At 46.4% G+C, this 26,050-nt stretch overlaps 1 protein-coding gene across 2 annotated transcripts in view; it reads left to right on the forward strand.

Moving 5' to 3' along the window:
• The first annotated feature begins 354 nt into the window (after window positions 1–354).
• Window positions 355–26,050, forward strand: part of ROR1 (receptor tyrosine kinase like orphan receptor 1) — a 410,068-nt gene continuing 384,372 nt past the window's right edge. For both annotated transcript variants that reach the window (XM_067726407.1, XM_067726409.1), the window contains exon 1: window positions 355–882. In XM_067726407.1, the coding sequence (XP_067582508.1) occupies window positions 792–882 (91 nt within the window). In that variant the 5' untranslated portion in view covers window positions 355–791. The remainder of the gene's footprint in view (window positions 883–26,050) is intronic.

Genomic DNA, 26,050 nt, shown 5'->3' on the forward strand with positions numbered 1-26,050 from the left:
CATGATATCACTAAACGTTCTATTACCCGGGGTCACAACAGCTAACAGTGGTAGAGCTGAGGCCGCTAGAATCTGGGTCTCCTAAGTCATTCAGCCACGAACCGGTTTGCGAAGCCCGACAAGTGTCCCTGAGCCTCGGTTTCCCTTTCTGTCAAATGGCCCCAAGGGCCCGCTGGGCTCAAGTCCCGCCACAGGTTTGAGCTGTCGTGGGGCAGGGGAGGCGCGGGAGCAACGACTTTTGGGACGTCTGGGAGGGTGCGGGTGTTGAGAGGCAGCAGCAGAGGGCGCTGGGTCGCCGGCCTGGGCTCGCCTCTGCCATTGGTCGGGGCCCGGCCGCTGGGCTGGAGAGTTGGTGGAAAGTGACAAGTTGAGGGAGGCTGAGAGCAAGAGAGCGAGCGCGCAGAGCAGGAGGAGCCGCCGCGGCCGCCACGGAGGGAGCCCCGGGACGGCAGCCGCCGGACGCAGGGCGCGCTCTTCTCAGAGCCCAAGCCGGCGAGACTCTCAGTCCGCGAGTGCGACCCCGACAGCCCAGGACTGAACTGACCGTCCGGACGCGGCGAGGCTGCAGCCAGAGGGCTGGGGAGGGACCGCGTTTACGGGGTCCTGAGCGGCCGGGCGGAGGCGAAGGAGCAGGTTAGAGGGAACAAAGAACTTCTCAGACGCCCCCGGCATCCTGTGGGGAGAGCGGCCGGGACGAGGTGGCCGGGACCCCGGGCAGAGCCCGTGGATGTTCTGCGCGCGGCCTGGGAGCCGCCGCCGCCGCCGCCGCCGCCGCCGCCGCGAGAGGAGGAATGCACCGGCCGCGCCGCCGCGGGGCGCGCCCGCTGCTCCTGGCGCTTCTGGCCGCGCTGCTGCTGGCGGCGCGTGGGGCCGCTGCCCAAGGTAAGAGGAGCATCGGCCGGCTCGCGGGCCCGCCCGGCCCCGGCCACCCTCCCGCCGGCCCGCCCGGCGCTGGCAGACAGGAAGCGTCGCGCCCGCCTCGGGGGGTCGGGGGTCTTGCCAGCGCGACTCCAGGCGCCGGTGAGGCAGGCGAGGGGATTCACCCGGGAGCCCCGCTGTGGGCCGGGGGTGCGCCCGGGGACTTCTTCCTCGGCGCCCAGCCGCAGTTGTCAGCGCTGACAGGAAGCGTGGAGGGGTTGGGGGTCGTGGGGCGATGGGATGCTTTTCGTCCCCCCCATCTCTCGCCGGACCCCTAACGCACTCCAACCGGTGTTCAGGCAAGTCCATCCTGCTCCCAAACCGCAGACGCCTTGGAGAGCGTGGTCCAGAAGGGAGTTTGTATTTTCAGGGGTGCCTGCGAGAGCCCAGGCTGTCCGCAGACCGACCCAAACAAAAGCCCTGTCCTCCTGGGGCTCGGGCGGCCTCGCATCTCCATCGTCCCCGGCTCGCCGGCCTTCTGGAGGGTCACGATGGAGGCCACAACGTGTGCGCTGCCGCCGCCGCCACTTTGTGCAAAATGTGCTGTCAGAGGAGGCCTGCTGCTCCAGAGTGCGTGTGTGTGTGCGTGTGTGTGTGTTACAAACAAGGGGGGAAAAGACAGCTAATGCATACTTGATTTTGGTAATCTCCAAAGACAATCGCAACAGTTAGAGAAAGACTTCACCGAAAGCCAGAGCGTCTTAGCTCGCTGCGGGAAGCTGGGATCCTTGCTGTGTCTAAGCCGGTACACAATGAGAGGGAAGAGCCCGGCTGCGCCTGTGGAGACAGCCGATTCATTCTTTGGAGGTTGGAGGGGGAAAGTTGATTAAAGTCTCCAGGGTCTTGGGCCTCACTTTTAACATGCATCCCTTGAGGGGGTGCTGGAGCCCCTGGATTCTTCCCTCCCACACTCGCAGCCCCAACCCAGGCTCTTTTATCATGCATCTTTCATTTTTAAGTTAACGCTGGCTTTAGGAAAAAAAGGCTCTGGGCTATTTAGCAGTTGAGGGGAAAAGATCTATTCGCTACATGGACTATGCAGAATTAGTTTAGACTAAAATCTAGCTAATATTTTTCGTAGTAGAAAACACACTCTGGAAGGAAGTTGTGGGTGAATTTTGATTTCTTAGAGATGACTTTGGGGAAGTGGGAACCACATTTTCCCAGGATGATTCTGAAATTGATCCTATAGTGTGGTTGGGCTAATCTGGAGGCTCCTCGGGGTAAATACAGCTCCTAATTGTAATTAAGATGTACATCAGCAGGGAGTGCACCTTCCTGATGAAAAATCCTAATGAAATGTAAACAGCTTGGTCACATGGATGTTTGCTTCGTTGATGCCAAACATCTGGTTCCATGCCACACACCTGGGTGAAAAGTAAAGAAGGGGCCATGCTGCCTAAAACATTGTAAACATCCTTCTGATGTCAGGTTGCCCGGTGAATTGAGGTGGAGATAACCAGGGTGATTCTAGCTAAGGCAAGGAAGGCTCCTAGCATGAGGCCTTGATTACTTCGGTTATATCCTCTGTTCACTCTACTTCTACATAAGCTTTCAAAGGTGGTTGCTTTTAGATCATGGGGAAGGAGGGGAAGGGGGGAGGGAGGGTACAGTCCATCTTTCCTTGGTTATCTGCCTTTAAATAAATGTACAGGCAATGATTTTGCTGAGTGTAAGACAATTTTGTTATCGGCAGTCACCCAAATTCTGTCTTGTTTAATTGTCTACAGGCTTAAAAAAACTTAAAAAAATTCCTCACAAATTTATTGTTTCTTTGTCTAAAAAGTATAAAAGCTGCCAGCTTTGACCACTTCTTAGGTCCCATTTCTGTGGGACCTCCATGCGTATGAATTAAAATTGTTTCTTTTTCTCCCATGAAATTTTTTTTTAAAGAAAGAGTATTGCCTATTCTGAGCTCTTCAATATTGAGCTAAAATCAGTTATTACTGTCTTATTTATTGTCTAATAAATCCCTTTCTATTTCTGTGAATGCTTGATATTTTCTCTGGGGAGAAGCCTTCTATTGGAACTCAGATTTACCTTGTCTGATCCAAGATTCTTAAGGTAACTCAGCCAGAGGCTCAGGAAATCAGCCTAAGGGGAGATATGTTTCATATATTTATTTATTTTAAAAGTGCTCAGCATTTCTCCCATCATTTCTCTATTTTGTTAGCCAGGAGGAGCAAACCTTTACATTTGCTTTTTCTGGTCTGTTCATTGTTTTCTCCCCATCTTCCTCTTACCAACCGGAGCTAAACCTCTCTAAGAAGCTGAAGCCGTGATAACTGTACCCAGAGCTCAGGGCCTTTAGAACCCACCTAGGCCTCTCAGAATCCTGTAGATTCTGTGGTTTGGCTGCTTGGAGTCAGAGAGGGGTGGCCTGCTACTGTTTGCTGTCATTTTGTAAACTTTCCAATGATGTTTTAATAGGTGCCTGTCCTGTCGGCTTCTAGAATCAGAATCTCTTGAGGGCAACAGGACTGTTAGCTTTCCTGGTGAAAACACTGGAGACCAAGTCATCCAGCTGCATCTTTATTAGAGACACCTGAAAATCCTACCTGGGGGAGCCACACAGAGGCCTAATTAACAAGGGGTGTGGTCCAACTGCCTCTGGCAGTGTGTTGGGAATATTTAATTTTTAATATTGATTCAGTATACCTGATGGCTGTATTGCTATTCTGATACCTGGGATTATCTTTCTGGTATTTAGTTAGGAGTCCTTTTACAAACTTAACTTTGGTCTGTATTTTCCTCTCTCCATCTCCGGCATGGTGAGCATAGGCCTCAAATGAGACTTGAAAGTTTCTAAATGGTGTGTTACTTGCATTCATTAGTGTTCAACTTGGCTGTGGTTTGGCGGTACCACATACCCCATTTCAAGTATTTTTGAAAATCGTACCCAGCATCCTATGGAGAAAGGAATGCTCTGTAGACTATATATTATGTACATATATATCTATATAAATGGCATATGTTTATACACGTATATAGTAAGTGGGCCATAGATTTTTGTTGAATGAATGGAGAATAACTTTTTTGGTTGTATGTAAAATTGTTGTGTTATTTGCTTTTCCTAGTTAAAAACTCAACATGGCGTATTTTCAAGGATTTTTCCTTTTCTTGTCTCATCTTCTAGTATGAAGGGAGTATAGTAGAACTGAACAGTAGAGCTTAATGGTTATGAGCACAGGTGTTGGAGTTAACAGACATGGGTTTGAATCTTTTCTCTGCCACATACTGGATATGGTGATTAGTTTTTCTCAGCCTTACCTGAGTGTTATGAGATCTCAATGAAACCATGTATGGCAAATACTGGAGAAGAGCACCCAGCCTAGAGGGTCTTAACTTGGGGTACCTGAAATTAAGGCTAGGAAACCCCCCAGAAATAATACACAAAATTTAATATGCATTGTTGTGGTTGTATGTTTCTAGCTATAATCTGATTTTTTAAGGAAACTGCAATCCCCCCAAAATAGGAACCATTGATTTGGAGTGTTTGGTGCTTGGGGCAATGAGTTGCCTTCCTGGGTAGGTTGCAAAAGGTTGACGGTTGGTGTGGGGGGGTCCTGGGCCTTAGCCCAGATCTGCACAAGCCATGGGGCCTCTATCTCTCCTCACTTTCTGCTTTCTCTCCCACCAGGCCGGCTGTTATTGGGCCTGAGAGAAGCTGAAGAATGGTGTCAAATCCTTTGACCTCTACCAGGAATGTATTTCCCTGAACCCAAGCATTCTGAGATGCTGGTGTTTGCACAATTTATTTAACAGACACTTGCATAATCCTTACAATAGGCCAGTCACCGTTCTAAGCATTTTTCAAGTATTAACTCACTGAATCCTCACAACAACCCTATGAGGGAGGTGGCATAATTAGCTCATTTTGATTTAGGCACAGAGAGGTTAAATTACTTTCTCAAGGTCACATGGCTAGGAAGTGGCATTTCTGGCCTTACAGAGGCTAAGAGTTCATGCTCTTATCTAACTGCTGCCCTAGACAGTCTCTCCTGGTTTAAGTATTAAAATTTACACTATTTTTATGTTATGTAGGAGCCAAAGGTGCCCCTTCCCCAGGTTTTCTAAGAGCAGCAAAGGGGTGTTCTCTTAGCCATATCTAGGGGTTATAATAAATGACTGGAGACAGCCAATTTCAGTTTTCCTTCCTGTGCTGGAGTTGCCTGAGCAAGACCTGCTGTAACTCAGAGATAGACCGGAATGGCTCTATAGTCTGCACTTCTGATCAGGAGGAATTATATTGTTGTAATGAACTGCACCTTGGATGCGGTTTGAGGAGCGTGTCTGGCAATTCCTTCCAACCAGCGATGAGATGTATTTTGATGAAGTGCCTCTGTATTTGCATCTTGGTGTACAACTTGGGGTGTAGGCTGAAAAGGGGTGATTTATTAGAGTGTTCTCTAGTGGGAGAGCTGGCTTGCCAACTCCAAGTTCCTGATGTGGATCAGACCCTCGCAAATCCAGCCCCATCTGGGAAACACTCAAGTCTCCGAGGACTCTTTCTCAAACAGAAGAGCCTCAGCTTGGCCTTACCTAGTCCCCAAGGTGTGTCAGGAGAGTCTGTTCTGTAGACAGACAGAAAGGAATAGTCTTCTGTGATTCTGAGAAAGTTCTCTGGAGTTGAAGGGGGGGATGATGGGGTGGGGGCTTTGGGTTGGGGGAACTCTTCGAGATCCTTAACTAAATGCAGCTGCTTGTTACACGGAGCCTGACTTGCATGCCAGGAATATCTAAAAAGCTAACGAATACAAAATAAAAATAAACAGCAGTAAAAAGGCTCTCTCTTTGTTGCAGTAAGCTCGGTTGGGGTTTTCAGTTTGTTTAGGAATGGGATAATTGTGGCATCCACTTTATTTTGGTAAGGCAGTGAAACGTGGATTGATGTTATGTCATTGGGATGCTACCACCACCTGAACTTTTTCCTTCACACCTCCCCCCTCAGAACGCCCAGCCATGAACAGCCACAGGGCCTGAGTCTCAAACTGTTGCCCCTGAGTGAATTACATTGAAAGAGGGCAGATAATTTAATGGGATAATGTTGGCAGGGCCAGCAAATTTCACACCCCATCTCTCACTAATAGAAAGGCAGTAGAAGGCTACAATATCCTCAGATGAAAAGGTTGTATAAAAAGGTTCTGCGTAACAGTCACTGTCTGTCCATAAATAAGGTTCTGTAGAGTTTTGATCCAAAAGCTGTTATGAAATACTGATAAGCCAACCCTCATAATGTTTGGCCTGCTTACATTTCCTTTTTTTTTCCTTCTCTCATAGAACCATAGATTTTTTTTTTTTTAAGAGGGGGAAGGGACCTAAAGATCAACCAGTCCAAACTGTTTATTTTCTGAAGTATTTCTGTACAGAAAGAACCTTCTTTTATAGCCTTTTAAAGAGGCAGTATGGAGTAACAGAAATGGAATGGGATTTGGACCTGATAGACTAGAGTTTGAAATGGGGCTTTGCTGCTTGCTGGCTGCGTGACCTTAGGCAAAGTTCTTTGACCTTCAGAGCCTCAGTTTCCTTCTCTGCAAAATGGGGATAACAGTAATATCTGACTCACAGGGTTTTTGTAAGAATTAGAGGAGATAATTGACATAAAGCACCTTACACAGCACCACAGACCTAGTAGCTGCTATCATCAGCAGGGTTTGCTGGAGAAATCAGAACAAGTGGTTCCAAAACAATGAGCGTTGTGCTGTGAGATACAAACCAAGACTCAGAGAGCAGCAATTTTTTCAAGATGGTAGGACTCTTGAGTGTTCTTTTTTACAGGGAGCATACAGATACTCTAGATGTGAGCAGTCCCAGGCTAGTGCTGGGGACCTGGACTGGAGAAGATTCCACAGGGCAAAGCCTTAAAACAAAGGCTTTTTTCAGAACAGTGAGCTGTTTGGGGAAGAGCAACCCCTCCCTGGTGCTTGGTGTAATTCCAGAATCCTGCAATGGGGAATGTTACATTTCAGGGACCTCCACTTGTAATCTGACCGTTTTTAGCTCCAATATCCAAATAATCTTGCTGAGCACAACTTGAAAGAGAAGGATAATGGCCGGAGGAAAGAATCCTGAGGTGCTCTGTTAGCCATTTAAAATTTCTGAGTACAAAAAAAAAAAAGTTCACGTTATCCAAAGAGAGAAGAGTAAAGAAGTGTGTGGGAAGGGGGAGGGGAGATAAAAACGAACCCGGTCTAAAGACCAAGACCGGGCTTGTGGTTTTATTTTTATTTTTCAACAGTAAAGCTTGTCATTTAATGCATTTCAACTTACATTTGTTTTATATTTATTATATGCAAGATATGGTGTTTGTGCCCAGGAGTAAAACATTATCACTGCCCTCAAGGAGAGATAGAGGAGGGACATTCTTACTTTTTAAAGAACCTACTATGTGCCAGGCATAGTTCTTTATAGGTATTAGGTTTATATATCCCAACATCCCCTTGAGGTTGGACTTCTGACCCCATTTGTCAGATAAGGAAATCGAGGCTCAAGTATTGAGGTAAGCGTCTTAGCTAACCTCACAAAACTATTAAGTTGGGTTTGGCATTTGAACCTAGGTATTTGGACTCTCAAGTGTATGCTATTTCCCCTGTCCTTGAAGTGTAATTGGAGAGGCAAGATGAACAGATATGTACCTCCACATGCCAACTGGCTCTCCCATAAGTGAATTATAGGAAAGGGTCGTGAAAAAAGGACTTTGGAAACACAGGGGTAGAAGACATTAATTCTCACTCACGGAATTGGAGGGTCAGAGGGAGAAATCTGTGCCCTTCAGTGGCTTATTGTGAGGACGCAATGAGATAATGTATGGAAGATGCTCAGCGTGCTGAGTGTTCAGCTGTAGTTCTGTAGCCAGAGAGAGGCCTGGTCAGGATTAATCTGCCTCGAAAGCCTGTGTGCTCTTAATTGTTCTGATGTGCACCTTTTCAACAGGCGTGTGGTTTGTAGGAAGAGTAAGTGGCTGTGCAGCCCCCAAACAGAAGGGAACACAGTTTCTCTGGTCTCTTCTCTACCTGCCCTAATCCAGATTTTTGGATTCAGCTCTGCTTTGGGCAGGGTGTGTGTGGGGGTGGATTTGCACAGGCGTGAGTTTGGAGAAAATCACGGAGCCTAATCATAAACCATAACACTTCTGGAACTCTAGCCAGGACCTGCCCTGTTCCCCATTCATTCTCTGATCATACATTTTTCTATGCACTTACCTTGAGCCAAATATTTTCCTAGTCACTAGAGACATAAAGGTGAATAAGTCTAGGTCCTTCCCTTGGAGGGTTTTTCAAGTGGCAAGTCTGTGGCAGAGATTGCTAGCTGATCATCAGATCTGTTTCATCTCTTCCTGGGCACATGGCTAGACTACATTTCCCAGGTCCCTTGCAGTTAAACGGAGGCCATGTGACTAAATATTAGCCAGTGGAATGAGGTTGAAATCAATGAGTGTCACCTGTACACCTGATCCATAAAAAAACTTCCCAGGCAGGATTGCTATGATCCTGTATGTGGGAACTCTAGAAGTCATGTGTTGAAGACACCACAAAATGGAAACAGCTTGGAACCCACCCTAATGACTGCCCGGTGGAAGCCACCTGCCAGTCCACACTTGTTTAGCTTTTATGTGAGTAAGAAATGAACTTCTATTGAAGCGAAGGTTATTTCAGGGCTTATCAGTTACAGCTGCTAATGGTATCTTAACATTATTTCTATAACTAACATTTTATATCTATCTATCTATCATATAGTTGTAAACCATAGTGCACCATGAGATGAATTTTGTGGGTCTGAATCACTATTTTTAGATAGAATATAATAGGAAATATCAGAGTGCATTACATTAATCTGGTGAGTATTTTGGGAAACTTTAGCTTCAGTTTGGTAAGTGCTGATTTGGGTTATTATTGAGGTCTCATGATCAAAATTTTGAAAGTCACTGTTTTACTGAAGGCATACAAGTCAACAGCTCTGTACAGCAGAGTGTGGTAGTTATGATAATAGTGGTAAAGTCCCAGTGCTATAGAGACTCAGTTAACGAGTGCCTAGGAAGCAGAAATGGCAAAAGGGGTTCATCTTTCCAGTCAGTTTGTATTGGCTGCCTGTGGTGCAGTGTTGAAAAGGATTCTGAGGTTTCTTCCAGGGTCTCTGGGAGGGAAGGCTGTGATCTGATAGCAGCATCTGCCCTGGGCTTGGGAGGAGGAGTAGAGGCTCAGACCTAGCTTGCATCTGACCACTTTGCAGGGAGTCTGAGCTCCTTCTTGTGAATTCAACCCCTTCCCCAATTATTTATGGCACACAAACGGTGTCTGTAGCGCTGTGCGCAGCACTGTGGGGATTTTAGAAGAACTATAACTAGCCCTTGTAGAGTTTACCTTTTAGGGGCAATAAAATAGACATTTGTGAAATAACTTTGCAGCCAGAGAGCGCAGAGTTGGCAATTACAGATGCAGAATGCCTAGGAAAGAGGGCTTTGAGTGGTGCCTTCGTGGTTTCTTTGCGTTTGAAAGGAGCAGGGGAAGGGAGGAAGAAGCAGGGCTTTACTGGAAGCCTGATAACTTACTTTTCTCTCCAAAAGAGCGTCCCAGAGAATTAAAAATCCAGTACATTTCAGGGCTGCTTGTCAAAGGTATCATGTATCTTATTCCCTCTGCTGCAGCAGTTTTGTTTTGTAGTGAAGGTTACTAAATCGCAGTCCACCTTTTGCCTGCGTGATGAACATCATAATAGTTGAGTAATACACGTCAAGAATCCTGTGTGCCAAGAAATATTTTAAGTTCTTTAACTATTTTAACTTGAATTGTCTTCGGGGAAACCCTATGAGGTAGGCACTAATTATTAGCTCCATTTTCCAGATAAGAAAATTGAGGTATAGAAAAGGTAGGTAACTTGATCAGTATCAAACAGCAAGTTAAGTGGGAGAGCCAGGATTTGAACCTAGTTGTCCCGAGTCCGGGGCTTTGTCCTTGATCATTAGGCTATTTTACATCTCATTTAAAAAAAAAAAAAAAATGCAGGCTTCCCTGGTGGCCCAGTGGTTGACAGTCCGCCTGCTGATGTAGGGGACATGGGTTCGTGCCCTGGTCCGGGAAAATCCCACATGCCGCGGAGCAGTTAGGCCCGTGAGCCATGGCTGCTGGGCCTGCATGTTGGGAGCCTGTGCTCCGCAGCGGGAGAGGCCACAACAGTGAGAGGCCCACGTACCACAAAAAAAAAAAAAAGAAAAAGCTACCTGATGATTCAGATTCTCTGTAAGATCCCAGTCAAATAGCTGAGTCAAAATAATTATAATTGAAGCCTCCATTTGCACAGGGCTTTGCAGCTTACAAAATTATTTCATGTATATTACCATTAATTTTTCAAATATTCCAATGAAATAGCATTTCTTTCTTTCTCTCTCCCTTTTAAAATTAGGCCTGTGAGGTTTGCAGTTCACCTAAAGTCACTACAGCTGGTGGAGCCTGCCTGAAACCCAGCCTCTTTTTTTTTTTTCTCTCTTGCGGTACGCGGGCCTCTCACTGTTGTGGCCTCTCCCGTTGTGGAGCACAGGCTCCGGACGCGCAGTCTCAGCGGCCATGGCTCACGGGCCCAGCCGCTTCGGGGCATGTGGGATCTTCACAGACCGGGGCACGAACCCGTGTCCCCTGCATCGGTAGGCGGACTCTCAACCACTGCACCACCAGGGAAGCCCCCAGCCTCTTTGACTTCAGGCTTTTAGTGCTTTCTGCTCTAAATAACTGGGGGAATTTCCTGATGGTCCAGTGGTTAGGACTCTGCGCTTTCATTACCAAGAGTGCGAGTTCGATCCCTGGGCAGGGAACCTGCAAGCTGCGTGGCCAAAAAAAAATTAAGAAACTGGAATTCGTGACTCTACGTCTTGTCACTGCAGTTTTACCAGTAAATGGATTTGCCTGATTCTCCTCAAATCAGCTATGGTTTTTGGAAATAGTTGTGAGGCATTTGTGGGTGGAACCTGGAGCTAGGGTTCCTGTAATCTAAGAAAGTTCACTTGCAAACAGACTGAGAGAAGTTACTTAAAAACAAGGAGTTTCCTAAGTGGTTGGTGATTGCAGCATGCAGTGGAGCCAGTAATTGAAGGGCTTTGGCATCAGAAGGTCTTGCTGTGAAACTGGGCTCACCATTTCTGGCCAGGGCAGCAAATGACTTGACCTCCCTGAGACTCGCCTTCCTCACCTGTAAAACAGGAAGCATAACGGTGCCCACCTGCATGGGGTGGGGAGGACCATGGGAAGTGCATGTACAGTGCCTGGGTGGTGTTCAGTACGTGCTTGCAGCTACTCCTGTGAATTAAATGGAGAGCAGCAAGAGTGCACTGCCTCCTTTGAGATTTTCCCAGGACATGACGGAGCAAAATTTCTAAACCTCAGAACCTTTCTTTTATAATATAACCATCCCTGGGGCAGACCTTCCTAGCACCTAGAACTTTTAGGTTATAATTATATTAATATTTCTTCAGGATGGGGACCTTTCTTAAGCTTCGTGAAGATTGAACATCCTGAGGTAAGAACAGATCCTGCTGCCTGAAATCCTAGATTTCCTGGAAGGCTCCTATCTGTTCTTCCAGGAAAATTGACACCATTTCCTGATGGCGTTAGGCATCCATCACAGCAACTCATTTCACTTTTTCTCCACGAGAGAGATTATATCCTCACCTCTTGGATTTCACTCTGATCTGGTACGTCATAGTTTTTACATAATTTTCATGTTTCCTGCACAGGATTTGTTGTTTTTCTTTTCCCTACCTGAATGTTCAGTGTGGTGCTTCTCCATATGGGCTCCCCTGAAAGGCGTGCCTTAAGAAAGTAGTGCTTAGGGCTTCCCTGGTGGCACAGTGGTTGAGAGTCCGCCTGCCGATGCAGGGGACACGGGTTCGTGCCCCGGTCCGGGAGGATCCCACGTGCCGCGGAGCGGCTGGGCCCGTGAGCCATGGCCGCTGAGCCTGCGCGTCCGGAGCCTGTGCTCCGCAACGGGAGAGGCCACAGCAGAGAGAGGCCCGCGTACCGCAAAAAAAAAAAAAAAAAGAAAAAATAGTGTTGAAGAAAGTAATGCTTAGTTCCATGGTGGCTATTTACCTCCTTCCTTCAGAGAATTGCCGTGTGTCATCTAGGAACTTTCAGTCGCAAAATATTGCCTATTTGAGATTAGCTGTGTAGACTGCTGACAACAAGCAGTAACAATTTTTGACGATGTTCTTAATATACTGGTGAGTTACCTTCTCTTGCTCTATGCTGCTCATAGCACGCTCTGCCCACTCACATCTGGTGTCCCTAAGCCAAGGAGTCAGGTGCTTTGCTTGTGGCCAGGTAGTCTTCAGATGGTCAGAACCTGCAATGGGGGCCTCCCAGGGGCCACCTGGTAAAGGGCATCTCTCCTACCCAGTGAGCAAGGGAGGATCTGAGCTGAGCATGCCCAGTTTGTTCTACCAGCTGTCAGCAAGTCACCGTATCCGACTGTGCCTTGAAAGGAGTAGTTAAGTCAAGGGGTAGAGAGAGTCCAGCACTTCCAGCACTGATTGGTTTCCCTCCCCAAGATGAAAGTAATGCATTGCTCCCTTACACTGGCTGCAACTTGATTTTTTCTTAAAGGAGTAATTGTCAGATTTTATGGATGTGTTGGGATTAAAACTATATATACGTTAGTCAAAACGTTTTATAAATAACCCTCCTACCTCTCAGCCTCAGGGCTCAGGTTTAGAAAGTTTCTTGACCAGTCCAGGATGCTGGTGAAGGTGGCTTCCCTCAGACTCACGGAATCAAATCAACAGGCCAGTGGCTCTGTCTGTTGAGTGTTGGTGTAGAGGAGAGAAGGAAAGAAGGGACCCAGGAGGCACAGCTCCTTACCCGCCGAGTGACATGTCCTGTGTAAACTCCCAGGAAGTCACTGGCGATTCCACTTGGTTAAATATTTGTTTAGCAGCTAAAGTGGATGCAGGAGAAATACATGGCTAGATTCTCTTCTGTAGGAAGTTTACTGTTTTTGTCAGGGAGACAAGATTGATATCCCCATATGGCATGAGAATAACTCATTGAATCAAACTCACTGTTCTGGCCTTTGTTTAGGCCCCTTTCTCTATCATGCAGCCTCTAGAATCTGTGTACTTAGCACCCTCCCTCCCCCCCTCAACACATCTGGCTCAAGCTCTTTCCTGTCCATCTCTCCTCCCTGAAATCTTTTTTTTTTTTTTTTGGCGAACGCGGGCCTCTCACTGTTGTGGCCTCTCCTGTTGCGGAGCACAGGCTCCGGATGCGCAGGCTCAGCAGCCATGGCTCACGGGCCTAGCCGCTCTGCGGCATGTGGGATCTTCCCGGACCGGGACACGAACTCGTGTCCCCTGGATCTGCAGGAGGACTCTCAACCACTGCGCCTTCAGGGAAGCCCCTCCCTGAAATCTTGCTCTTCAACCCCCAGTGCTCCCACATTCAGGAGTCCACCCTTCTGCTCTTCTTTCCCCGGTGCCCTCACATTCAGCCAGCATTCCCACACAAGCCTCCTAAGTCACGCTCATTTATGCTGATTTAGCCCAAACCTCAATGTTAGTGGTATAATAATAATCACCATCATTTATTGAGCATCTACTACAGGCAACAAATCAAGCAAGGCATTCTGTATTTTGCGGTGGAATCCTATTATTTTGTCTTTCCAAAATTATTGCCCTGAATTAAACTTCTCTCCCCTTACTTCCTCCTTTTCTGCCCCTTTGTCAACTGGGAAAAGAAGCTGTTTTTGTCCACACTCCAGCCTTGTTATGGGGAGACTGCCAATCATAACCCCTGCCCACCAGCCTCACTATGATGGGCTAATAATCATAGTCCAACCCTGGGTTTTAGGGGTAGCCCCTTTAGGGTGGGGAAGCTGAGAGATGCCCTCAGTCATGTCTCTACCCCAGAACGAAGCTGGCGTGTAGGAGAGAATGACTTTGATATTCAGAGCAGGCGCTACTGAGAGGTGTGGCAGGGGTCCAATCTCTCCTCCGTCTCTCCCAGAACTTCTGCTCAGAGCCCGTAGACTCTGCTATGGGTGAGGTTATTGTGTCCTGACCGTGCACGCATCATACCTTGTTAATCCTCACAAGAAAATGAAGTGGTATTGTCTTTGTTAACCTAAAAGAAAACAGTTTGAATGCTTTTTTTCTCCTGAGAAAATGTGTGTTCACTAAAAACAAAATCAGAAATGTAATGCAAAAACAAAATTTGCCACAATCCTGTCCCTCAGAGATAACCTCTGATAGTGTTTTGAATACACGTGTATTTATAAGAGGAGGTCACACTTTTTTTTTTTTGCGGTACGTGGGCCTCTCACTGCTGTGGCCTCTCCCGTTGTGGAGCACAGGCTCCGGACGCGCAGGCTCAGCGGCCATGGCTCACGGGCCCAGCCGCTCTGCGGCATGTGGGATCCTCCCGGACCGGGGCACGAACCCGTGTCGCCTGCATCGGCAGGCGGACTCTCAACCACTGCGCCACCAGGGAAGCCCAGGTCACACTTTCATTCCCAAGAGAAACTGAGGCTCAGAGATATTACGCAACTTCCCCAGTGTCATAGAACCAGCCACTTTCCATTCTACCCACTTCTTCACGAGCAGGGACCAGATCTTTGTTAGTTAACAACTGTCTAGTTGAGCATGTTTTACTTGATAGGAAATCACCAAATATGGGTTGAGGGAAGGCTAAAATCAATGTAATGAAGTGCCACGAGGAAGGTGCACGCGGTAAGTTTTGTAGATCAAGGAGGAGAGAGGAGTGCATTGTTTGGAATTACTGGGAGGGTTTCTGAAGGAGGTGGAGCTTGACACGGAGAGCCGATATTAATTTGCTTTTCTCCAATATGCAGTGTCCTCAGTGGTCCAAGTCAGCAAGCGGGGACACCAGAGCGCTTCCCACTGCTAGGGTTGGGCACTGCCCAAGACATACTGATTACATTTGAGCTGTTCTGAAAATGCAAAAGGTCAAAATGAAAATGTGTCCATGGCAAAGAGGAAGAGAGGTATAGTATCCAGAAGGAAGTTCACAGCGGTTGGTGCAATAGGAAATGAAGACCTAAAGACTTCGTCTTCAAGAAATTAAGTGGGGGGAGGGAAAGGGTGAGGGTATCCCCAAACATATTATCAAGGAGCCTCTGACAGGGCTTTCAGGCGGGCCTTCCCAGTCTGTCTGCCGCCCCCTCTCGGGTGTCATGGGACCCCTTTGCAACACAGTGGCTTCTCTATGGGCTGTCCCCTCCCACAGAAACATCCTTCCCCAGCCCATCAGTCCTTCGGCCCTGGCTTAAACGTCACTTCCCTGACTGACCAGACTAGATTGGGCTCCCACCCTACTTGCTTTCATAGCACCCTGTATTTAAAAATGTTCATCATTACGAGTTTTAATTAGGTATTTATTTGTGCAGTTATTATTTTTGTGATATCTCCTCTGTCACCGGATCAGACACTCCATAGGGTAGGGTTTGAGTCTGCATCACAGCCAGCACAGTGCCTAGGGGCCAACTGAATCAACTCTACTTACTTTTACTAAGCTTTGTCCTTACTTCCTAGAGACTGGGAACATTCCAATTGGTTTTGCTATTACTGTCTAGCAATTTGAAAAGGCATCTTTGAACAGCTGAAAATCTCAAGGCGATCTCTTCCAAAAGACGAGGAATCTAACCCCATAAAAAGCCAATCTGGACTCAATCAAACCTGCTGTGGGCTCTATTTTGCAGGGGAGAAGTGGGCAGCCGAGAGCTGAGCTGTTTTCCCAAGATGGAAGATCTGTGATAACTCTGGCTTCCGCTGCCATAAATTAGGGTCACTCTGTCCTTAATTGGCAACAAATTAAAATTCTCCCTTAAGGTCCTCCTCTTTCTCTTCTTTCATGTGTACTCTGAGAGAAGATGTGGGAAATACTGGCATCCTGCCACAGGGGAGAGGACACAGTGCCTGAGGCCACAGGCAGGTCAGGGCTATGAGGGCCGCCTGAGGATGGGGGCGGCCAGTGATTCTTCCCTGACTGAGCATCCTTCTTCTCCCTCCCCTGGTCCCCTTTCTTGACCTTCTGCTCTCCCCTCCCCTTTCTTTCTCCAGGAAATTTGAAAGTTCTCATTCCTAGGGAAATATCCCCTGGGGAGCTCTTACTTTCTCTTCTTTCTCTTCCTAAGCAGAGGGGAAAAAATTCTCTAAATTTTGAACTCGCAAGCAATTTGGATGAAAATATGGCCAGAAAGGGCTGCCTGTCTTTGCATTTCCCACAGCACCTCTTCTTAAATCCCTAGAACCATCTGCTTCAGGCCAGGTCTCCTTTCCTTCAAGCAGGAGAGAGAAAAGAGAGCTGAACAAAAAACTTCAGCTGGGTTTCTTGGGGCGGGAGGCAGTAGTGAAGGAGGAGAAAGGCCTGGGCTGTTTTATTTCTTGCCCTGCTGGGTGGCTTTCATGGGGGTAGTTGGTCCGCATGCACACGGAGGTCTGCTGGGAGTCAGGAACTGGGTCGGGGCCTGGGGCTCCAGGCGTTTCTCCTGGGAGCTTGTCTTGTGGCTGGCCTTGAAAGCTGCTGGCTGTGAAGTAAGGCAGGGGCACAGGTCCTGGAAGTGTGGAGGACGGAGCCGCTAAGCAAGGCGCTGGGTTGGATTGGCAGAGGGGGGAGTCAGGAAAGGTGTCTCGGGGGGGTGATGCTCCCCTGGAAAACATGTGTCTGGGAGGCCCTAAAACAATAACCCATAGTGCATTTTTTATATTATTGATGATAATAGATGGGTTTATTTTGACAAATGTGTTTACAAAAGTCTACCTTCTGTGATATCTGGTGCTCGACTAGGTGATAAAAGCCATTTCCCGGGCCCGTCTCTGTAAGCCAGCCCTTCTTGGGAACCTCAGTTGCTCCATCATGGCCAGAACAACTCAGAGGGAGGCTGAGACCCACCACATTTAAGTGCTGGATGGAGATAGGGCTCAGGAGCCAGCCCAGGCCTCTGCCTCTCCGGAAAGTTGCTCTGCTCTGAGGTCTGGGGTCTCAGTTTCTTCATCTCTGTAGTGGGGATTATAACTCCATCCCTGAAGATTATGGAAGACTAAAGGAGATGAAGAAAGTAAAAATATATTGTAAACTTTAAAGTCTTATCTGAGATTGAAGGGTCAGATAACAAGCAAGAATTTGTTTCCATTCCTTGGTGAATGGATCCAGGAGCCTTCCTTTATTCACTCAACAAATATTTATGTGACTGGCGTTGTTTTAGATGCCAGGGGTGAAGCAGTGAGTAAAACAAAGACCCTATTCAGGAGGGAGTCTGAAAATAAAGAAATAAATGCTTTATCAGGTGAGAGAAAGTGCTAAGAAAAATGAAACAGTAAAAGAACTTGTGATAGGGTGAGTGATGGGGTGAGTGATGGGGTGGGGTGGGCCCTGTTGTATAGGGTGGTAGGGAAGGCTCTATAATAAAGTGTCTCTTGAGCAGAGACCTGCAGGAGGTGAAGGAATGAGCACTGTGGCCGTGTGTGTGTTTGGCGGGGGAGGGATGACATCCAGGAGGGGACTAGTGTGTACAAAAGCTTTGGAGTGGGAGTGTGTTCTCAATGAACAATCCAACAGCAATTGCTTCTGTTACCACTAGTAACATTTGTGTGCCAGGCAATATTTAAGCATCACTTAACAATGACCCCATTAGGTACGCCCTATTATTATACCCATTTCTTAGATGAGGAAACTAAGGCATCCTCAGCAACAAGTCAAGCGTTCAGATAACTGGGGAAGAAGAAGTAGCTCTCATTTATATGAGGGTGTATGAGGCAGCCCTGCACAGAGGAAAGACTGCATGGTTTGGAGAGAAAAAAAGTCTGGATTTGGGCCTGGCCTGCCACTCATCTGCTGTGCAATTTTGGGCAAGGTGCTTAACCTCTCTGGGCCTCAGTTTCCTGATTTGTAAAATGGGCTGATAAAATCTCAGATGATTGCTGTGTATATTGAGGAATATGTATATTGTTACATATATTGTATATGGTGAAATGATGTTGCGAACTGCATATCACCAGGCATAGCACCATGAAAATGTTCCATTATTATTATTACTACTACTACCACTACTACACTAGTATACCAATTCTCCTTCCTAACCTCTTGAAAAGAGAGTGAATGAGAGAGAAATAGAAGCTTGCAACTTACATAATTTCCTCTGTTCCCTCTCTGAAATTTCATTTTCTGCTGATGTCTTCGATGGTGAATCAATTTCAGTATCCAATAGAACTGGCAAGCATTTTTCTGAAAGATTAAGGAACTCTGAGGTGAAGCTGGTGGCGAGGCTTCTCACATTGCTAAAGAAATCAGTTGAGGTCCTAGAACTTCCAGTCCACTGTCTTCCATAATCCCAGGCTTCTTGTCATCCCCAAACCTAGACTTTTATGGCAGTTTTCTCTAATTTTGCATCGTGTCGATAGTAGGTGCTCAGTAACTTTTAAGTAAGTGACCCTAAATAACTGTACCTTTAAAAATTATGCTGTGCCTTTGTTAGAGAGTCCTGTGGGATGAATGGGTAAATCCCGGGGGATTTGGAGAGATGCCTGTTATTATTTGGGGCTGTAGAATGGGAAAACTGAGGAGAAGGAACTTATCTCATCGAATAATTGCTGGTGAGCCTGGGTACTCACTTTTATTTCTGGTGAGGAATGCTTTGCTTCCACAACTATGGCGGTGGGTCAGTAAGTTCATCTGTTTGTCAACTGATGGAACGCCTGCTCTGGTCCAGGCACAGCGCCAGATGTTGGGAATTTGCTCTCAGGAATGCTCTTAGGACATGCTCAGGATACGATCTCTAATTTGAGTGCTTGCTGCTGTCCTACTTGGCACCTCCAGACAATGCAGAGGTGGTAGTTGCTTCATTGTCACCTGCTGACGACTGGCAGGTGTGCACCCATCCGGTTGGCATCACATCCAGTGCCTGTGATCACACCCGAGTTGTGCAGTCTGCGTTTTATTTCCCCCAGCGTGACAGTGGCTTCCTGTGATAAGCTCCGTCCTTCCCTGGGGTTGGGATAACAGCCTCCTGGGGATGGTGGCTAATCTCAGGAGAAGCGGAGCCCCAGGGAAAGAATGCTGTCTCTCACTGTGTGCACCTAGGATTAGGCAGAACTGCCGCTAATGCAATTAGGTAAGGGCGAGGACTGATTGCTGGGACAGGAAGCATGGGGGTGAGCCTCCTGTTTGCCCCATGAAGGCCTTCCTCACTGTCATAGCTTCTTATAGTTAAAGGGGCCCCTGAGAAAGTCAAATGAGACAGAAGTCAAAATACTGGCGGGGGAGTCAGGTAAACACATTCAGCTCACCGTGACCTTGGGCAAACCTCAAAGCCCCAGTTTCCCCATCTATAAAACTTAGGTGCTAATCATATCTACCTCATGGCCTTTGGTGAAGATGAACTAACACACTGCTCCCGGACGCCTGGCCAAGTACTGAGCCCACACAGTAAACATCAATAACTCTGAGGTCAGATTGCCATGTTATAGGTGAGAAGCCTGAGGCCCACGCTGACGTTGGTCAGAATTAACCCTTTAAAATTCCTCAGTGCTGGAGTCTGGAGTGGAACTCGGCTTTCCTGCCCTCCAGCACTGGGCCACGAACGAACAAATCTCCTTCTCTGCCGGGTGGGGTGGTGGCCCACCAGCCCTGCTCCCTGGCCTGGAGGCAGGGAATAAGGAGGGACTGGGGTAAGTCTGCCACGGACGGCAGAGGCTGGAGAGGCTCTGTCCAGCTGGACCGCTAACTGGGACACCGCATCCCTTGAAGGTTGAGCTGAATTTCCTCATCTGTAAAATAAGATGGCCTGACTGCCCCTTCCAGCTCTAAAACCTTTTTAAGATGCCTACTGGAAGAAGCAGAGAGCCAGAAGGGAGAAGTGGAGGAAACATACCAATGTTATCTGATAAAAGAGTTAGCATTTTCTAAATCCTGACTACTCGCCAGGGATTGTGCTGGGCTCCGGGGATACATCAGGAGCAAAACATGATCCATTTTCTAGGGGCTCCTGGACGTGGAACCCATGGCGGTGGGCAGAGGGGATGCGGAGAGACAACTAACCAGAGGAAGTAGAATCCGTCTTGGTTTATGCCTTAACAGAAATATGAACGGTGAGTGGTGGCCCCTAGACGAGGCTGTCATTTGCTGTCATGAGGCCGCCTGGACATGTGCAGAACCGTCAGAACACTGGCCCCGATGGTGTACAGTGAAGGGGAGCCAGAGCCCTGCGTGCCAGGAAGGGGAGTTTGTGGTTGAAAGGGCAGGTTCAGGAAGGTTGAGTGGGTGGGTTGGCAGCCAGGCCAGAGCTCCAGGGGGCTGATGGATGACATTCCTCCAGTGAGAAACCATCAGAAGCCCCACTGAGAGGAGCTCTTGAGGCTTGGGAGCTTTGCTGCTGTTTCTTCTTGCAAGGGGGAAAATTAGTTTTACCTTTAAGTGTTACCTTTCTGTCCTCTTGGTTTCCTAAGTGTGGCAAGACCCAAACCCAAAGTATTTGCACTAAACTTGTTAATTTTAACCAAGTGGTAGAATATAATCAGAATGTGAGACAGCCGAAATGCTGCCAGTTTTTCTTCCCTTTGAGGTTATGTTTTCTGTCCTTTTAAACAAAGTTCTGTTGAAAACCTGGAGAACGTGTGACTCTAGGTGGTGGATGCGACACTTTCATGGACATACTATGTACTTGGGCCGGTGCTAAGTAATTTCATGGAGCAAGATTTCTCGAACTCTTCAGATTGTTAAAATACAGTTGAAAGCCCCAGGAGGCTTGTGAGTGATTTCTGAATGGTGGGAGGGCGGGGGAGGCTTTAAAGCCATCCTGTTTGAACACTTAGGCTGCTAAGTGCAACTCTTCAAACACTTCATGTGCCTTAAATGGTCCAGTGCAAAGGATATTCAAGGGACATAAAATCCCTGCTGGTATTGGGATAAAAACCCCTTAGCTCCTCCCTAAATGTTGATTTAGAATAATAGCTTGTTTTGAACTTTCTCCCAGTAAATTAATTTTTAATTTAGAAAAGTACCTCTAGGGAAAACTTAGAGAGTATATAGGTACAGACAATTTTAGAGACATGGGTTAGCTGATCAGAAGCGTGTCTTTAAAGAAATCAAAAAGGGGAAAAAAGGTAAAGACATTAATTAGAATATGGCTCTCCAACCCATCAGATTAACCCACTGACACAGATTATTTTGAGTATCTTTCGTTTGTAAGACTCTGAGCTGGAAACTGAGGGAGAGACTATGATCTAGCCTCTGTCCTCTAGGGAATGTGTGTGTGTGTGTGTGTGTGTGTGTGCGCGCGCGCGTGTGTGTCTATTTATATGTGTGTGTGTGGTGTAAGAAAATGAGATTTTTTTAGTAACTTGTTTTTTGGGGAGGGAGAAAGGATGACATTAGGGCATAGCAGAAAGAGCTCTGGCCTAAAAGTCAACAAACTTGAATTCATCTCCTAGCCCTGCCTTTAACTAGCTGTGTGACTGCAGACAAGACATTTGCCTTCTCTGATCCTCAAGTTCTCTTCTTCAAAGTAGTGGGACTGGACCCTGCTCTGTGGACCAGCAGCATCTGTGTCACCTGGGAGCTTGTTAGGTAGGAATGGAGAGTCTAAGGCTCTTCTCCAGAACTATTGGATCAGAATCTGCATTTTAACAAGATCCCCAGGTGATTTGTATGCAAATTAAAATTGAATAAGCATTGCTTTAAAGAACGATTCCTGTTCTAATATTCTAGTATTTTGTATTTTTTCCTAATATATAGTAAAATCCAATTATGAAGAGTTTACTCAGGACTGGGCCAAAAATTTTTACCCTGGAAAAGTGTACTTTGTGAGAAAAAAAGATTTAAAGGCAGAAACATGGGCAAATAGTTATCTATTCAGCTCCAAAAGCTGTATACACATATTTCTCTTTTTGCCTTGTATTTTAGATCTTGGTAGTATGGTAAGAGCAGTGAGAGAGGGGAAGAGGAGCTGGGAAGTCAAGGTGATTGAAGGTGGGGTTTGGGTTGGCAATGGACTGGACCTTCTGAGCTGGCAGGTGGCACAGGTGGCACTCAGCTCAGGTCCTCAGAATCATCCTAAGGGTTCTGAGAATCAGGAATCATCAATGATTGCCAAATAATATTTCATATTTTTCAAGCACCACATATGAATGGTGCTCTGATGAACTGAATAAAAATTCATAGTGACTTTTTGATATTCCATATTTTCCTAATTAATTGATACTAAATGTTAAACCTATTAGATGGGAGGGGGAGTCTCCATGGTTTTTTGCATTAAAAGGAGTCTTCTTACTTGAAACTGTTGGGAACTACTGGAATAGGGAATAATAATTGATAACAATATGATGAAAACAACTAACAAACATTGAGAACTTTCTAGATACCAGGCATTGTGCCTTACAAAGAAGGACCTTAGGTATCTGCTGATAAATTTATGGATAAGGAAACTGCAGCTCAGAGTGGTGTGATGATTTGTTTCAAGTCATACCTTGAGGGAGTGATGAGTAGACCTAGGACTAGACCTCAGGTGTCTGGGCTGCCGGCCAGCTTTATATCTGCTGTGCTAGACTTCGTGGCTTGTCCATCTAATGCTCTGGGGTAGCACATGCAGGAATGTTGAGTGGAGAGGAGGACACTCTCCTGCATTCCTGCAGAAGGAGTCACAGACTTGCAGAGTCAGGAGGACCTCTGGGCATCTGGGCCACTCACCTTATTTACAGGTGAGCACACCTGGCCCAGCAAGGGAAAGGGACTTATTCAAGGTCAAACAAGTAGTTGGGTTTGTTTGCTTGTATGGCTTTCCCTCCACCTGAAACTCAGCTCTTTATAGATAAACTTTTTCACAAAAGAGATGGGTGAGTGAAACAAGCCCTTCTGTGAAAGCAAGTGAGCGTGGTTTCTAATATTGCACCTAAGGTTTTTGTGAAGATTTATAAATCTTTGTAAAGGTTTTAGAGTAGTCGCTGGTAGTTAGTTATAGTACTTACATAATAATAATTTTAGTTTGTTATTGTTCTTATTGTTTTTTGAACAAGCTTTGTATGTTAAATTTAATAGCAGTTTTTTTTTTTTTTTTTTGTAAAGTTGGGCTGATTAGAGCCTTGACTTTTTCTCACCATGTTCTCTGTCTTAACAATGACCTTTCGGAGGGCAGACTACCCAAATCTTTTCCGCTGAAAACAGTACCACGTAATCATCGGAAATCATTTAACAGAAAGGGAGAAAGTCAGCATTGGCTATTGGGACAGCTTCATCCATCTTACGAGCCCACAACTTACTGACTCTCATTAAACAGAGAAGCTGTCTCCTAAGCAGTGGGTCTCCTGATCCTTAGAAAATAAGAACAGAAGAATCATTGTCCAGGGAGCTGTCAAGCACCTTTCTGTGTCTTGTACAATTGTTACTGATCTAGGGAAGTAGAAGCTAGGTTAGAATCAGGATCGGCTTTGTGGGTATGCAACCTGTGCAACTGAATAGGGCCCCTGCCCCCTGCCTCCACGGTGGGTTTAATGCTCTGCTGTTGTAGTCCCGAAATTCTTAATATTATTTTGAACAAGGGACATGCTGTTTTATTTTGCACTAGGCCTTGCAAATTATGTATCTGGTCTTGGTTAAAATAATCCAGAATCGGGACCAAGAGCCCCTGAGGAACAAGTCAAGTGGGGACTGCAGCCTTTTGGGGGAAGTTGAGGGGGAAGGGGAGGTGGAGGAGGAGTAAGAGGGGGAAGAGGAGGGGGGAGGGGAGGAGGTCTGACCCCTTGTGGTGGTGTCCAAGATTGCGTGCTTAAAACAGGCAGCCTAGAAGACCTAAATAGACATTTCTCCAAAAAAGATATACAGATTGCCAACAAACACATGAAAGAATGCTCAACATCATTAATCATTAGAGAACTGCAAATCAAAACTATCATCTCACACCAGTCAGAATGGCCATCATCAAAAAATCTAGAAACAATAAATGCTGGAGAGGGTGTGGAGAAAAGGGAACACTCTTGCACTGCTGGTGGGAATGTAAATTGATACAGCCACTGTGGAGAACAGTATGGAGGTTCCTTAAAAAACTACAAATAGGGGGCTTCCCTGGTGGCACAGTGGTTGAGAGTCCGCCTGCCGATGCAGGGGATACAGGTTCGTGCCCCGGTCTGGGAAGATCCCACATGCAGTGGAGCGGCTGGGCCCGTGAGCCATGGCTACTGAGCCTGCGCGTCCGGAGCCTGTGCTCCGCAACGGGAGAGGCCGCAACAGTGAGAGGCCCACGTACCGCAAAACAAAAACAAAAACAAAAAACTACAAATAGAACTACCATATGACCCAGCAATCCCACTACTGGGCATATACCCTGAGAAAACCGTAATTCAAAAAGAGTCATGTACCAAAATGTTCATTGCAGCTCTATTTACAATAGCCTGGAGATGGAAACAACCTAAGTGTCCATCATCGGATGAATGGATAAAGATGTGACACATATATACAGTGGAATATTACTCAGCCATAAAAAGAAATGAAATTGAGCTATTTGTAATGAGGTGGATAGACCTAGAGTCTGTCATACAGAGTGAAGTAAGTCAGAAAGAGAAAGACAAATACCGTATGCTAACACATATATATGGAATTTAAGAAAAAAAATGTCATGAAGAACCTAGGGGTAAGACAGGAATAAAGACACAGACCTACTAGAGAATGGACTTGAGGATATAGGGAGGGGGAAGGGTAAGCTGTGACAAAGCGAGAGAGAGGTATGGACATATATACACTACCAAACGTAAGGTAGATAGCTAGTGGGAAGCAGGCGCATAGCACAGGGAGATCAGCTCGGTGCTTTGTGACCGCCTGGAGGGGTGGGATAGGGAGGGTGGGAGGGAGGGAGATGCAAGAGGGAAGAGATATGGGAACATATGTATATGTATAACTGATTCACTTTGTTATAAAGCAGAAACTAACACACCATTGTAAAGCAATTATACTCCAATAAATATGTAAAAAAAAAAAAAAGAGAGTCTATGTGAAGGAAAAAAAAAAAAAAAAGCGCAGGATTGAGCTTCCTCTGACTGGCTGGGTAAGAAGCCTGAGACTCTCTCTGGGATCCAGAGGGACTAGATTAAAAAAAAAAAAAGAATCCACCTGCCAGTGCAGGGGACACAAGTTCAATTCCTGGTCCAGGAAGATCCCCCATGCCATGGAGCAGCTAAGCCCCTGCGCCGCAACTACTGAGCCTGCGCTCTAGGGCCCGCGAGCCACAACTACTGAAGCCTGCACGCCTGGAGCCCGTGCTCCGCAACAAGGGAAGCCACCACAATAAGAAACCCGAGCACCGCAAATAGTAGGTCCTGACACATTGTGACAAATAACATTGTTTATGTTATTGCTGCCCTGCAGTGCACCATCCATAAGTAACTTTGAAAAAAGTAGGTGAAGCTCTTTGTGTGAGTTGCATTATAAATTTTTCTGTTTCCAGTGTCATCACCATACCGCATCTCTGGATGATCCAGGGGCCTTACACTACTTTCCCTGCTGGTTATCTTCCTTATATTAATCCAACTAGCTGGATGAACTTTCCCAGATCCATTACTAACTAGCCATGTGACCTTAGCACTTCCTTCATGTTTCTAAGTCTCAGTTCCCTCATCTCTGGAAAAGAGATGATCATGTTTACCTTGAAGGGCTATCAGGAAGTTTGAAGATAATACATGTAAAGCCCAAGGAATAATAGTGACTGACATAATATATGGTCAATAAAGTAGTATTTCTTATTATAAAATTACAAGATTTTAAGATTATATATGATCATATATGATGTATGAATGATATACAAACAGCTTTCATCATGTTACTTCCCTGCCTCAAAGAAACCTTCAGTGGCTCCCTATTGCCATGGAGGGTCAAGGCTCTGCATAATTTAGCCACAGTCTATATTGCCTGACTTCCCCCATTAGTGTTTTAAGTACTTCTAGAATACTAGTTGTGGTGGTTGTTTTTACTCTTTCTATATTGTTTCATAAGGGCATTGGGAGCTCCTTGGCAGTAGAATTCTGTGTCATCTCTCTAGTGCCCAGGAGAGTGGTGGGCATACAGTGTCTGTGTGGTTGTTGATTGCTGACCACATGTATTTCAGGAATGTACTGTAACATTGCTTGTTTTCCATCTGTTTATACCTCTTG

Source organism: Pseudorca crassidens, chromosome 2 (genome assembly GCF_039906515.1).
Source record: "Pseudorca crassidens isolate mPseCra1 chromosome 2, mPseCra1.hap1, whole genome shotgun sequence".
Classification (NCBI taxonomy): Eukaryota; Metazoa; Chordata; class Mammalia; order Artiodactyla; family Delphinidae; genus Pseudorca; species Pseudorca crassidens.